The sequence below is a fragment of the Anoplophora glabripennis genome, unplaced genomic scaffold, assembly GCF_000390285.2.
Source record: "Anoplophora glabripennis isolate ALB-LARVAE unplaced genomic scaffold, Agla_2.0 scaffold134, whole genome shotgun sequence".
Classification (NCBI taxonomy): domain Eukaryota; kingdom Metazoa; phylum Arthropoda; class Insecta; order Coleoptera; family Cerambycidae; genus Anoplophora; species Anoplophora glabripennis.
Window position 1 is genome coordinate 425,076 of NW_019416384.1, and position 14,791 is coordinate 439,866.

At 36.9% G+C, this 14,791-nt stretch overlaps 1 protein-coding gene across 4 annotated transcripts in view; it reads left to right on the forward strand.

The window, feature by feature from the left end:
- Positions 1-11,266, forward strand: part of LOC108903825 (phospholipid transfer protein C2CD2L) — a 43,208-nt gene extending 31,942 nt beyond the window's left edge. The window contains exons 4-15 of one of the 4 annotated variants that reach the window (XM_018706130.1): positions 1,474-1,727; positions 1,803-2,222; positions 2,790-2,979; positions 3,072-3,201; positions 3,257-3,369; positions 3,449-3,472; positions 3,611-3,802; positions 7,340-7,559; positions 7,614-7,878; positions 7,961-8,113; positions 8,201-8,231; positions 10,627-11,266. In XM_018706130.1, coding sequence (XP_018561646.1) covers positions 1,474-1,727; positions 1,803-2,222; positions 2,790-2,979; positions 3,072-3,201; positions 3,257-3,369; positions 3,449-3,472; positions 3,611-3,802; positions 7,340-7,559; positions 7,614-7,878; positions 7,961-8,113; positions 8,201-8,228 — 1,989 coding nt within the window. In that variant the 3' untranslated portion in view covers positions 8,229-8,231; positions 10,627-11,266. The remainder of the gene's footprint in view (positions 1-1,473; positions 1,728-1,802; positions 2,223-2,789; positions 2,980-3,071; positions 3,202-3,256; positions 3,370-3,448; positions 3,473-3,610; positions 3,803-7,339; positions 7,560-7,613; positions 7,879-7,960; positions 8,114-8,200; positions 8,232-10,626) is intronic. The other 3 variants (XM_018706131.1, XM_018706129.1, XM_023454376.1) reach the window with 3 other exon arrangements.
- Positions 11,267-14,791: the final 3,525 nt, after the last annotated feature.

Below are 14,791 nucleotides of genomic sequence, written 5' to 3' on the forward strand. Positions count from 1 at the left end.
AATAAGGTATAAATGAAGTGTTACCTAACCAAAATATTTTTTTTGCAAATTCTGTTTCGAAATTTCAAAAACTGTGTTGGGCTTTTATTTAATGAAGATGATTTACCTTCATTAATCAATTACACTAAAACCGCTGTATCTTTTCCATTGGGTCACAAGCGATATTCGTATGAACTAGACGAAAAATCCTATTCAAATTATAGTCGCTGTTCTCTAATTGAAATGTCATCTTGACAATTCCCAAATCTGGATATCTTGCAAATTTTAATACTGGTGTTACTGGATACGAAAATATGCCAAAAAATTGATATTTCAACGTTCAGAAAATATATGCAACAGTTAGTACGGAGACGCTATCAAAACAACTGTCAAATTTTTAATCTAAGCGAGCTCAGTTTTCTGTTTTGTTTTAAATGAGCTACAGTCTAAAATTAATGCCCAACAAACGTCCTGCATTTTCTTTCACTCTAATACACATAAAATATTGGAACGGTTGTCTGTGATAGGTTGAGACTATGAAGACATGGGCCGTGTTCCTTTATTCCTCGTTATAATGCGATGAATTCCATCGATGTATTACGATTGGTCTGTTTAAAAAATTCTGATCTCTTATTGGCTCTACGGAATTTATCACATCGGAATGATGAATAAAAGAACACGGCCATAGAACACTAAATAAATAAATAAATAATGCGTGTATTGTGGACTGCATATTTAACCCATCTTTGTAGCTTGACTTTCTTCTGTCACAAAATTTAAATTAAAAATTTTTAAATACATATAGGCTAATCTACTTGTAACTGATGACACTTGTACGTAAGAAATTTAATGTCATCAAACTTCAACGATTTCGCTCCTAAGGGATGTAAAATTTTTCGCTCAGGCCCATACTATGTGCAAAGTGTGATGTAAAAACATATCTGAAGCGAATTGTAGTAAGTTGTTTGCCTATTATAATATTTTATATCTTTTTATTACATATTATGAAACAGAACGCTATGTTGGTGCTATAATTCGGTTGTTACGTAATATTTACTGTTTTTATGTTCGTCTAGTTGATTTACCCTATAGGAAAAGATGAACAATATTGAAACGTCGCCAGAAAAACCTCTCACACCATGTGCCAAGTACATTACGTGGCTACATGCCACACCCACATAGTGTTTACAGGTAATCCGCATATTACTGGTCTATTTTTTGAAACCTGTTAAAAGAGGTGCTATATCTAGGGATACCGAAAATTTCGTATTACTGCAGATACGAGAGATGGCAAAACCTGGCTCTAGTTGCTGTATTTCATCGTTAGCCAAAAAATATTTACTTGGGCCGCTTCTTTAAATAACATATTTAAAAATTAATCGTGTTTAAAGTTTGTCGAAGTCAAGTAATTTTAGGCACTCTCAAAAATGAGGGTCTATGAAAAAAACTTTGTCGTTATTTTTTTTATTTAACAAAATTCCTCGCTTTTTTTAGACCATAACATGCGACTGCGAAGCCTACCCAGCCTTCCAGCTCAAGAGCTTCCGCCAGAAGGGTGAGAAGGTGGAGACCTCTCACTACCGCGTCAACGTGAACCGTTTCAGGGCCAGGCTGAATATCTTCTGTGTATCGGAAAAGCTCCAGGCCAACGTGAAGTGCGACGGATGGCCAGAAATTAAGATCGCGTTGGCCCCTGTCGGGAATATCAAGAATAACTTGGACGAAACCCAACTTCAGGAAGTTATCAGGTAACGATCACGTTACCTTTCAGGGTATTCTATTCATAGAAACGTTTTTTATTATTTGTTTGTGTTTTTTTCTAGTGAAATTCTGATAACGGCTCTTAGAAACGCCGAAGTTAATTTGAACCTTGCACAATATCCGACGTGCCCTAGGCTCGTTAGACATGTCGCCACTCCCGGACACATCCTGCCCGTTCATTATGATAGCATGGTAAGTGACAAGCAACGTTTTCTCCCTCGTCGACACCTTCAGGACTTATTTGTAATAATTTTCCAGTCGAATGCCTACACGTCGACCCCCAACCACCTGACGGTGAACTTGGGGCAATCGCCAGGAGAGAAACGACTTTTAGTAAAAGTGGTGCGCGCGGCGCAACTAGGTGCTTCGCAAGGCTGTGTTGAACCATTCTGTGTCGTCGAAATGGACGAGCCACCCCAGAAGAACCAGACGTCTGTGCAGAAGAACACAAACTCGCCCTTCTGGGACGAACATTTTCTTTTGTAAGCATCCGTTTAAGTTACAGTTTATTTCGCGTTAAATTCCCATGCGTACCGGTAATTTTAACGTTGTAATGCAGAAAATTGAAGAAAATGCTTGGTATATCAACACTCTTATTAGTCCAGATGGTATCTGTTTCGGGTTTGTAAAACGCATATGATCGGAAATTTTTGCTTTAACGGCTTCTAAATAACATCAGAAATGATAATTTTTCTATGCGAGTAAAAAAAAACGTGGGCTTAATTGTTATTGCAAAAAAGTATTTAAAAAATAGCAAAAAAATTAATTTTTTTTTTCTTGGATTTCTCGTCGACAACTTATCAACTATTCATTTTAGACAAAAATGTAAGAGGAAAAAAGTTTTGTAGTTAAATTTACGACTGCCACCCACAGAGGGCGAAGACAATATTTTAATTGCCAGTGTTGCGAGAAACAACTACTCCCTAGAGACGAACGACCCTAGCTGTTCCTCTAGGTGTTTCTCGCAACACTGGCAGTTAAAACATTGTCTGCCCTCTGTGGGTGGCAGTAGTGCAACAAGTATTATATTCGTGGCTAATACTTTTCAGTGACTTATCGCCGAATACTGCTGAACTGTTGTTTGAAGTGTACGACCATTCTGTGAAGCCTCACAAATTCCTCGGTCTAGGCATAGTAGGCGTCGAAGAATTATTAATAAACCCCTCGCAGAGGCAGATCATTACCCTGCAGAGTCGACCGTACGAAAGCGACCCTGTCTCCGGAACCCTCACCGTAGAGGTAAATATTTCAACGACTGTTCAACGAATATTTTTCGTTACCGACGAAAGTGTGCGGGAGACGTAAAAGTATCGTCGTTTATTAATTTTCAGTTCCTCTTCATCGAGGGTGCAGATATACCCAACGTAGGCAGTAACCAACCCTATAAGATTAAGGAAAGCATACGCACCCCCTCCCCGAATAGAGTTAGGTTAACCACCACTACTACAACGTTCCACAACGGTAAAATGCGACGTTTCGTGTTATCGACGTTATTAATTTTAACGTTTCGCTTCAGATAACCTTACAAACGGTAACCATATATCCGACACGGCGCTGAGAGACTTAGATAGGAACAGGCGGATCGCCAACGCGAACAAGAGCACCCTAGTCATACACAGCGTTCAGAGGGTAAGTACCCACCTTCGAAACCCCCTCCGTTTCGTTTTCGCAGTTGCCCCATCGACTAACCCTGCTTTGTTTATTTTAGCAACCTTCGCAAAGGCTCGTGAAGGTAAGGGACACATTTTTTCGCTCGACGTACCGTCTCGTTTAACACCCTAAAACGGTTTTGCTAATTAAAATAACCTAACCCGCGCTTTGTAAGTGTTTGCGTGCTATGTTTGTTTTTCTTTTTCACAATTAACCGAAGGTCGAATTAAGCGACGGGAATTGGAAGGAGGTGGAACGGTTCGAGATCAATTTAGACGAGAAGGAGGACGGGAAGTCCGAGGCGAGCGCCGAACACGTTAACCGACAAACCAACGGCGGCGTAGCCGCCGAACGCAACGGCTCCGCCAATGTGGAGAGTAAGGATGTAACGAGCGAGAGTGAGGCTGCTAAGGTTTGGCTTTGATTTTTCTTTTTTATTTACAAATTACGTGTGTTTGTTTATATTGTTACAATTTTACACAATTCCAGCGTTCCCGTTTTTTTTTAACTGCATTATAGAGATGTTGGTATTATCTTCAAAGGTACAAAGTGGGTCCGACTAAGGCAAAGTTGTGAAATTTTATCACAAATAATGTGCCGAAGAGAAATTTTATCTACGTTTTTTTTGCCTCGAAAGAGTGACCACAAAAATCGCCCGTTTTTTCACAATTCGCAGAGAACTAAAGGAAATAGATAAAAATATGTTTTTGGTCTCAAATTACTCGTCGTAAAAAATTAAGACGAGCATTGGCTTCAGTTTTTTGAAAATTTTCAAAAATCACCCCTATTGAACATTACCAATAAATATAAAAACTATTAGCATGTGAATTTTTCTAACGAGTGTTTCTCGATACAAAGAAAGATTTATTCGTGACTGAAATAAGCGGGTTGAATTATAAAATCCACCCTTAAGCGCGCTCAGAGGGTGGAATCGTCCCCAAAAATAGAGAATATCGGAAATAATTGTAAAAGTTCCAAAAAAAAATATATTTAGATAATTCACATGCTAATAGTTTTTATATCGATTGGTAATATTAAAATTCTTCATTTATGGCATTTTTTCAACCCCTAAAAAGGGGTGATTTTTAAAATTTTCAAATTACTAAAAGCTATGCTCATTTCAGTTTTTTACGACGAGTAATTTGCAACCAAAAATATATTTTCATGTATTTTTTTCTAATTCTCCGGGAATTGTGAAAAAATAATAAAATGACGTGCTGATACAGACAGAGCACTAAAAGGTGGCAATTTTCATTAAACAGGATTCACAATTCTGCAATTGTCATAACTGCAAAATTTACTAATTATTAGTCTGGACGATCCCGAGCATCTTCCACAATCGCACTGATTTTTTTCAAGGTAGATTTCATAAAAAAACGTTGAAATCTATCATTTTTTTTTTAATTTCAAATTTGCATCCTGGAATATTTTTTTATTTTTTAGCCTTAGTTGAAAAATGAAATATACGACGCGAATAATACGAATAACTGAAATCGGTGTTTTGGATAGTCTTTTAACCACTTTTGGATAATTCGGATTTTTACGAAGTCCGAAAACCTGTTATTCGGTTATTCAATTCTTCAAATATCCGAAAACTGGTTATTCGGTTATTCGAATCTTTAAATAACCGATTATTCAAATAACCGATTATTCGATGATCTACTTTCTTTTTTTTTTTAGACATCGATTTGTCCAATTGCAATTGAGCTTTTTTTTTTTTTTTGGAGATAGATTTCTTCGTAAACAAATTTGACTTCCAGATTTTTGTAAAGACCTTTTTTTTTAGACAATTTCTGCGGGTCTGTCTTCGTAAAGCACCGATTTTCAGATATCCGGTTTTGGCGATTCAAGTAACGGGTTATTCGAATAACCGGTTTTAGCAACTATTCGACTAACCGGTTTTATCTGAAATCGGTTTTTACGGAACCCGGTTAACCGGTTTCACTTTTTTCCGGTTTTCGCCAGCACTAGTCGAGATTCGTTGAAAAACAACGTAGTTACAGACTGTCAAAGACGACCTATTGTTAAACAAATTAGGTTGGTAGCGGCAAAAAAAAAATACTGTCATAACCGGCAACCCGAGTACAGCTAAAAATATTTTATTTGTGGAAGTATGTTAAGTGCATAAGAAATATTGTCAAAAGTCGGTGGGTCGCTTGATTTTCGGCGAGCCGTGGCGCGGCGGAAGGGTGGGGTAAGCGAACGACAGCGAGTCCGAAGAAAATGATAATATTCGTAGTCCTGCCGTTAAATAAACGAAATTGAAAATAATATATTCGACAGTCTGCAACTCCGTTGTTTTTCAATGAATCTTGACGATTTTTTGTAACTTTAATATAACGAGCGTTCAAATAAAAACGTGGTCAAGTTGGTTCTGAAAATTTGGACGTAGGGCGTAGCGTCTAGCAAATGAACTTAAACGTCATCTGCAAAGCGCTGTATCGCCGCTTTGTTATTGAAACTGACAGCTGCTATACAGCTCGTTGAGAAATGAGGTTAAGTCGGTCGCTATAAGCTACGCCCTACGTCCAATGTGTCAGAGCCAATTTCGACCACGTTTTTATTTGAACGCTCGTTATAACTGTATCACGCTCGTACGTCGTATATTTCATTTTGCAACTAAGGCTAAAAAACAGAAAAAATTCCAGATTGCAAATTTGAAATTAAAAAAAATAATAAATTTCAACGTATTATTATGAGTCATAAATAAACTTCTTCTGTTTATAACTTTTGATCTAATCAATATTTTTTGACGCTCGAGGGCTAGTTTTGTAGGTCTTTTCAAGACGAAGAAAAAAGTACTTTACTGTTTTCACGTGGAAATGAACGAAAAAAAGCAAAAAACGTGGATTTACGTAAAAATTATACAATTAACCACCCTGTAAACAATCGTTCCCCCATTTTTATGACTGCGGAAACTAATATGTTATTGTACATAATATTTAGCATCTATTCAGCTTGCCGAAACAAAAAGTCGCGTCCAACTCTATATTTCCTGGACTACAAGGAAATACTGCTGCCACTGCTGTCTATCGGTAAAAAAATAAACTTTGCTCTAACCCGACCTATTTTGTGCCTTTTAAAGGTAACCGACATCCCACGATGCACCTTAAAATGGATTCACCCAGTATAAATAAATTGTAGCATTATTATATTTTATTTTTTGCTTTTCCACTAATCCTTTATAGATACGTACAGACACTCTATAAGAATGGTGTTTTATAACATTACTGATTACATAAATTTTACTAAAAATTAATCTTCCTTTTTAATATTTAACATGCTACCAAATACAATTTTATTAAAAAAAAATTATTTTCAATTAGTACATTGAATTTTGTTTATAAATTCTTTCCGAAAACTAAGATTGCGGACAACCGATATTGAAAAATAAAAATATGTCGGTTAATTTATTCTGTCCCCACCATTACCACTTGGACGAATAAAGCCTCAATATTTCAAACGTGATGCCACTTCGGAAGTATATGTTGCAAATCAATATTTTTTGTGATGAATTCCACTAATAATTATTGGTCTATCTGCGTTGAATAAAAGAACGTGACATATTTTGTTCTTTAAAACGATGATTCTTGGTACAAACATGAATTTTAGTCTTGTTTTATTGTTTCCTTCGTATGTGCGACAGTTTTCAAACTGCGCTGGCCTTTCGCTATTTGGACGTAACCTCAAATTTATTTCTTGATTTAAGTTGCTGGAATTACACAAAGTGCTATATCATACACAAGAATTAAATAAAAAATTGTGTTTTAAAGTATAATTGATTTTGTAATAGTTGCCAAAATTATTTAATTAAAGTAACCACACCACTGGTAGTGATGTCACTAAACAGTAGCACGTCAGAATGAGGCTTTACATTAAAGGTGGTAATGTAAAATTTTTTTTGTTTTATTGCGTTCTTGCGCATTACACTTTATTTTTTGTTAATCAGCCTGGCGATTTTTCCACGACCGGCACCTTACAATCCAACTCGTCCAATTTGGAGTTTCGAGGTAGGGCCAGGAAGCGCAGGGACTTTTTCGGCACCATAAAGAGAAGGCTTGGAAAATCGAAGAACCGCTCGAAATCGGCTGGGCCGGAGAACGACATCGGAAGGGACGATTCTCTGAATCGGTCCATTTCGGCAGACAGGGGTCAACACAGCGATGACAGTAAGTAATGCTAATAACGTCCTTAAACCGTGAAAGGACCTTCTTTTTTTTTAGGTTACCGTTTAAATGTCCCCGGCCAACGTTCCATTGACGAAACGTCCAGGAGGTCCAGCCTTTCCGAGGCCTCCGGTTTAAGCAGCGCTTCCACCAGGACGTACATCAACGAAGCCAGTACCCTGGTGCTGGAAACGATAGAGAACGGGATAAAGAAACACTACCTAGTCCCGATGTCCTTGGCGCAGAAGTCCAAGTGGAGGAAAAAAGGCACCAAACTCCACATATTCAACGATCACACGTTTGTCGCAAAACATCTACAAGGGTAAGTTGGGCCACCGCGAACGGGAATATAAGTTTTCGAAGAGCGGTACGTTTGAACTACTATTGTATTTTTCGTTTTTCAGCGGTACGGTATGTCAGGTGTGCGCCAAGAGCATAGCGAGGAGGTTCGGCAAGCAGGGTTACGAGTGCCGCGACTGCCTGCTAAAGTGTCACAAACACTGCCATGTGAAGGTTAACGACAACTGCCCCACGTCTACGATCCATAACCTGGAACTGTAAGTATTTCAAAAATCGTGTAGACTTTAGAAACCATAAAATTATCACAATTTGAACATACCGATTAATAATTTCTGTTTCTATGGGTCCATGCTTCCGGTCTTGAGTGAATAACTGGTAAGACTGTGTGTTGCTGACATTTTATTTTATTATGTTTTATTTTGGCACCGCTATCTTTATGCTTGCTCTATTCGCAGAATTTTGGTGTATCGTTGCCGTAAAATTAACTTGTTTATGCAGATTGCAAATCGATAATTTCTTAGTTAAGCGATTGCTACTAGACGAGCTTATTTTAAATTCATATCGAACATCAGTGTTAAATATATTGTACGCGGGAGCGCAAATGGCTCCATCAACATCCGTTCGTTCGTCGGTTGTCCCACATATGACACACTGATGAGGACTAATAAGTCCGAAACCAGTCTGTGCCTGATGGGTTAAACTGACGAAGGATCCTAGCTGTTGAGAGTATAATTCAATGCCGGTCAGGGCATATAGCTCTCGGAGTAGTTGTTTCTCGCAACACTGGCAAGTAAAAGTGTTAAAATATACTTCGCTGAAGGAGAGAGCGCCTAATTTTAAGTAGCTGTGTTCTGTTACTTAACATTTTCAAGAAAATGTATACTTACGGCATATAGTAATGTATGTAGTAAATAACGGATGATTTTAAGGGTAAGTACAAGTCACTTGGGTACTATTTTTTTTTTCCAAAATATTTGTAATGTGATATATTCCAGACATATTTTGTAATAACTAGTATGGAAGAAGTAAATGCCGTTCCGAGATAATATTTAAAATTTCAAGACAAAGCAAATCAACATACATTTGCCTTTGCAACTAATAAGGATTTCACTTTAGTTCACGTTCGATACTACCGAAAAAGCATCTAAGAAAACTAAATTTTAAAATTTTCATGCGACATATGTTATCTGTAGTATTTTTGCCTCCTGATCACAAATCCGGTGTCAGAATTGAGCTATCACATCACAGGAATATCCTAACCTCAAAAATCAGGTGAAAAATAGCAAAAATTCATGAAAAAGTGATAGGAAAAATACAATTTTTTTTTCTATATTCAGATGTTCATTTATATGGTTAAGACCCCGATGAATGTGAATCCGCAGTCAGAATTGATGATTCTTTTTCTAACCTTAAAAAAACGGGTCAATTAAGGTCAGATATCACGAATTTTCAAAAAATAACAAATTCGCGCCAAATTTGGTATACGGGGGTTTTCTGGGTCGCTGATCACGTATCCGATATCAATTTTGCAAAATTCAAAATGGCGGATCCAAGATGGCTGACCAAATTTTCAAAAAATAACAGAATCGCAGCAAATTTGGTATACGGGGGTTTTCGGGGTCGCTGATCACGGATCCGAGGTCAATTTTGCAAAAATTCAAGATGGCGGCCGACTAAATTTTCATAAAATATCACATTCGAGCCAAATTTGTTATACGGGGGTTTTCGAGGTCACTGATCACGAATCCAAGATCACATTTACAAAATTCAACCCGTGAATAGATCTTTTACAGAGAAAAGAACAAGATATAGCCGAAAAAAAGTAGGTTAACACATGATTGCATACTTAGGTTATAAAGTAAAATATTACAAAACAAATTTCGCAATTCTGACCTCGAACACGTAACCAGCCACCCCAAAAACCCCCGTATACCAAATTTGCTGCTCTTCTGTCATTATTTGAAAAAATTGTTGGCTATTTTGGATCCGCCATCTTGAATTTTGCAAAATTGACCTCGGTTCCGTGATCAGCGACCACGAAAACCCCCGTACCCCAGATATGGCGCGAATTTGTTATTTTTTGAAAATTCGTGAAATATGACCTTAATTGACCCGTTTTTTTGAGGTTACAAATAGAACCATAAATTCTGACGGCTAATTCACATTCGGCGTGGTCTTAACTGTTTAAATGGGCATGTGAATATAGAAAAAAAAATGTTTGTACTTATTCTAGCACTTTTTCGTGAATTTTTTACCCGTTTTTTGAGGTTAGGAAATTCCTGTGATGTGACAGTTCAATTCTGACATCGGATCCGTGACAGATGACACATGTCGCATGAAAAGTACAGACAACTTTTCTTTTTTTTGTGTGGCTGTGCAATCGAGAACAATTTGGTGCTTTATGTAAAAACTTGTTTTAATTAATATCGAAATGTTAGTAATTTGTTTTGCATGCAATTAATACTTTTGGCTTATTTGTTTTCTCCGTGTACAGTGGTGGACAAAAAAAAGGTTTTCCCCTAAACAAAACTCTTATTAAAGTACTAAAATCAAAAGTTCTCGTTAGAACTATAAACGGTTTAGATTGAAAACTTTTTATTGTCCGCAGCCTCACCTTTCACATTTTATTTTTCTGCCCTTCCAAGGTTTTTATTTTTATTTTGAGGCGTCGTCACTGAAGTATTTTCATTTTTCTTTTTTAAATCAGTATTTTAATTCCTTTTAGTTTGTTTTTAAAAAGTGACAGCGATAATCTGGTGTTTTTTTCCAGTTCTTACATCATGAATCCTTACACAGACAAGAACCTGTCGATATTATAACTACTCATGGTTACCAGTGGCGTCATTTTCAAACGGGTAGTTAATAACTTTAATAAGCACAATTTGTCTGTCCTTAAGCTTTCAAATCACAAAATCTGTGTTAAGTTTTAATAATTTTATTTTATGACAATATTATTTTTTTATTATGCTTTTTTGTTTTTTTTTTATTTTAAATATACATCTATAAATTCTATACTACTATTTATTATTTGTAAATAGTTTGTTGTTTTTTGGCTTTGTTTTTACAACTAAATGATAATTTTATCAGTAATGTTGATATTTTGTAGATCTGATCTTATAATTTTATAGTATTTCACTAAACTGAAAAAGATATATAAAAAAAAAGGCTTGAACGCAATATACGAAGATATATACATGTATTAAAAATTTAAAAAACATTGTATTTTGAAAATATTAATGTTTTATTTTTACGTATTTATAAGTGCCTCTATTTTGAAAACATCTGCTAAAAATGTGTATATTGTAAACTTACGGTACTTCAGTTGAGACCAAAAAGGTGTACGTTTTGACAATTATAATAGGTGTAATAATTTTGTTAAATTATAAATGGAAAATAAATAATACATTTTACCTTGCTCATCATTACCCCAACCCCTAACGGCAAGAAGAGAAAATTCGGAATATTACGTTTGTCTATCTTTCACTCTATTAAATATTGTAAATAATTTACCAATATTAGTTCTTTTAACACAAATTTTATTAAAATGCCGATATCAAAATAAAATTAAAAAGAAGAAGAAGAAGAAATTGAGAGTAGGCCTTTTGAGTGATCGAATGTGTATTAGGTTGCCTATCTTACAATTCAGTCTGTATTACGGGTTGCCTATTGTTTCGTTTACTATTTAATTACATTGCAGCGTTGCTACATGTACGATAAGTATCGTTTGTATCCTGTATCCAATGGGATACAAACGTGATGCCATTATGATTGTTTCAAATGTGAAAAAAAAATGCGAATTTTGTGTAGCAATGAAATTTTATTCAATTTCTTAACAAAAACTCTTAATTGATTAAAATTTTTGTATAAATCAATAATACAATCATGGCTTTGATCTAGACTACAGAAACATGTAAAATACTTTTTAGAATTTGGCAACGCTGCAGTATATTTTTATTTTTGGTAACCTAACAATTCTAAAGTCCATAAATAAGCAATTATTTTTATTTTATATTTTATTACAGAAATCAGGGATCTTAGAAATACAGATTTTTATTTCTGTGTAATAAAACTATAATTAGGTAAAAACACAAATAAATATAGCACTTATTTACTTTAATTTTAGTGAGGTTATGTTCTCATAACAATTTTAACAATTAATTTAATACTTCTGAATTTATAAGTTAGATAGTGTAAATTTCCTTATTATTTAACACCAAACATTTTTTTAAAGCATGATTGATTTATATTTTAGACCCTTCGACTGGCGAACCTGTTAAATTTTGGTTAATCATGGACGGAGATCGTATTGGAGTCTCGAGATACCCTTGCAGGTACCCCAAGTGTAAAAATAAATATTACATGCCAATTTATAAAGAGGATTACTACAATAAACGGTTCCACCGATTTCCTAGAAATGGAGCTGTATCGCTGTTGTGGAAAAATGTTTGTAATTTAGACCCCGACGTTCTGACAGTCAATTATTTTGTGTGCGAAGACCACTTCGCTGCCGAAGATTTCACGAACCACACCAGACAGAGATTGAAAGCGGGAGTAGTACCTACAAGACCGTCTCGACTTTTTAATATTGGCGACCAAGATCACGGGGATGAGAGTGCAGTTCAGGTTAAGGCAGGTACAGTACCTATCCCAGAATATACTAATAGTTTACATCGTAAATACGCATTTCTTTTCGATAAGAATGAAGGACTTCTTGACCAATCGAGTTCTTCGATTGTCGACTCGGATTCAGAAAAATTGACAATGCTGAACGTTCATCAGGTGATCACATTGAACCTTCTAAGACTGAAAAACGTTTTACATAACGAAAAACACCTTTTGCAAAAATTGGTGTGGTTGTATAACGATGGCAAATTCAAGAATATTAATCGAGAACTGGATTACGTTTCGAATGGATTTTTGCAGTACCAGCTGGGACATGTGTCACCGTTGAACGTGAAAAAGTGGACCGAAGAAGAACACTTCATGGCACTGTCCTTCTACAATAAGAACGAAAAACTTTACAAGTATTTGTGTTCTTTTTTCCATTTACCGCCTGTGAAAAAGTTAAAGCAAATTTTGTATAATATCCCGTTTAAGACGGGAATAAGCAAACAGTTGCTGGGCCAGATGAAACTAGACGTAAGGAAAATGAACGTCGGGAGCCAAACTTGCGTGTTGCTAATGGACGAGACGATGCTAACGTGTGGCGTAAACTATGACGAGACAAACCAATGCATGTGCGGTTACGAAGATCTAGGACACTATGGGAGATCCGCGAAACCGGCTGACCGGGTGCTGGTATTCACAGCCAGAGGCCTGCGGAAAAACTGGACGCAAGTCGTCTCGTACTATTTTTCGAGCGGCCCATTTAAAGATATAACCATGCAGAATATCATCGTTATACTGATAAAATACCTGCAGGCCTTGGACTTAAACGTGACGGCTTTGGTGTGCGAACAAAACGCCACGAATCTAAACGCTTTAGCGCTGCTCACCGCGAGGACCGAAAGACGCAGAAACTCGTCTTATTTTATAGTAAACTGTAAACGAATTTGTATCATTTTCGATGTACGCTACCTTCTAAAGGAAACTAGAAACGCTCTAACGAAATGCAAAATACTATACGACCAAGAGGCGGGCAAAACCGCGAAATTAGAACACATCGAGTCTGCGTACAACCTAGACATGTCGAAGAGAATGTTCAAACAGCTCTCTAAGTTAAAAGACCAGTATTTCAGAGACGTAAGTTCAAGCGACAAGTCGGACATTACGGCGGCGACTGCTATTTTTAGCCATACGGTGGCCGCCGGCATCGAAACGTTCGTTACTTGCGGAGACTTACCTCGGGAAGCTATGAACACTGCAGAGTTCGTGGAAACCATGGACATGCTGTTCGATTCGTTGAGCAGTTTGGAGCGGAAACCTCTGCATTACAAGAAGTACCGCTGCGCATTGTCGCTGAACTCTCCTCACCTTCACTTCTGGTCTACCTTGTTGGCCCGATTCGACAGATGGAAATTGATAGACCTGAACTCCGAACAAGACGTTACTAGTGAATATTCGTTCGTGAAAGGTTGGCAGACGACGATGGAGTCTATTTTCTACCTTTGGAGCCATTTGAAACATATAGGTTACCTCAACTATTTGCCTCTGGACCGGTTCAATTTGGAACCTTTGGAAAAGTTATTCAAAGGAATATCGCGATACGGGGATGACGATAAAAGTCCCACGTGTCACCAGTTCGTGGCTGCTTTGAAGAGTGAGATTCTAAACGACAACGGAAACCCCTGGACGACCGATAATTGCTACAATTTAACTTCGTTACGCGCATTTTTCGAAAATATATTCAACGAGGACTCCGATAGTTGGGAGAGCATGAAGGAAATTTACTTTGACGATCTCAGATTTGACGTGATGAGTAATTTGGGATTTCACGAGGAGGCGGCATATTTGTCGGGATATCTGCTTCAAAAACTTGAAATACCCGATTGTGCGATTTGCAGGTCGCACCTATTAGCAGAGTGGGTCGTGAGTGACGGTGAGGCTGAGTCGCATAAGAAATACGGCGATGATTCTACGTATTCCCTGTACGCGAGCGACGCTGTCGTTCGACTCGCCGATAGAATTCTGTACCTGCTGTATCAGTTTTTGAAAGATCACAGCAACCAGTGGAGCCTCGAGGACAATTTTAAAGCTTTGTACGAGCAGGAGTTCAAATCCTTCCAATTTTGTACCGTTCACAACTGCAGTGGAGATTTTATAAGCTTATGTGTTAAATTGGGGATCTACAGGTTCACGCATAGCTTTAATAAGGCGATACGTCTGAATAAATAAATTTAATTTTAAACGATGTGTGACTGAACAAAATATTCCTCCCGAGTTTTCTGTGATACTAATTCTAATTCCGTTTTTTATGTCCACGAATTTCACAAGGA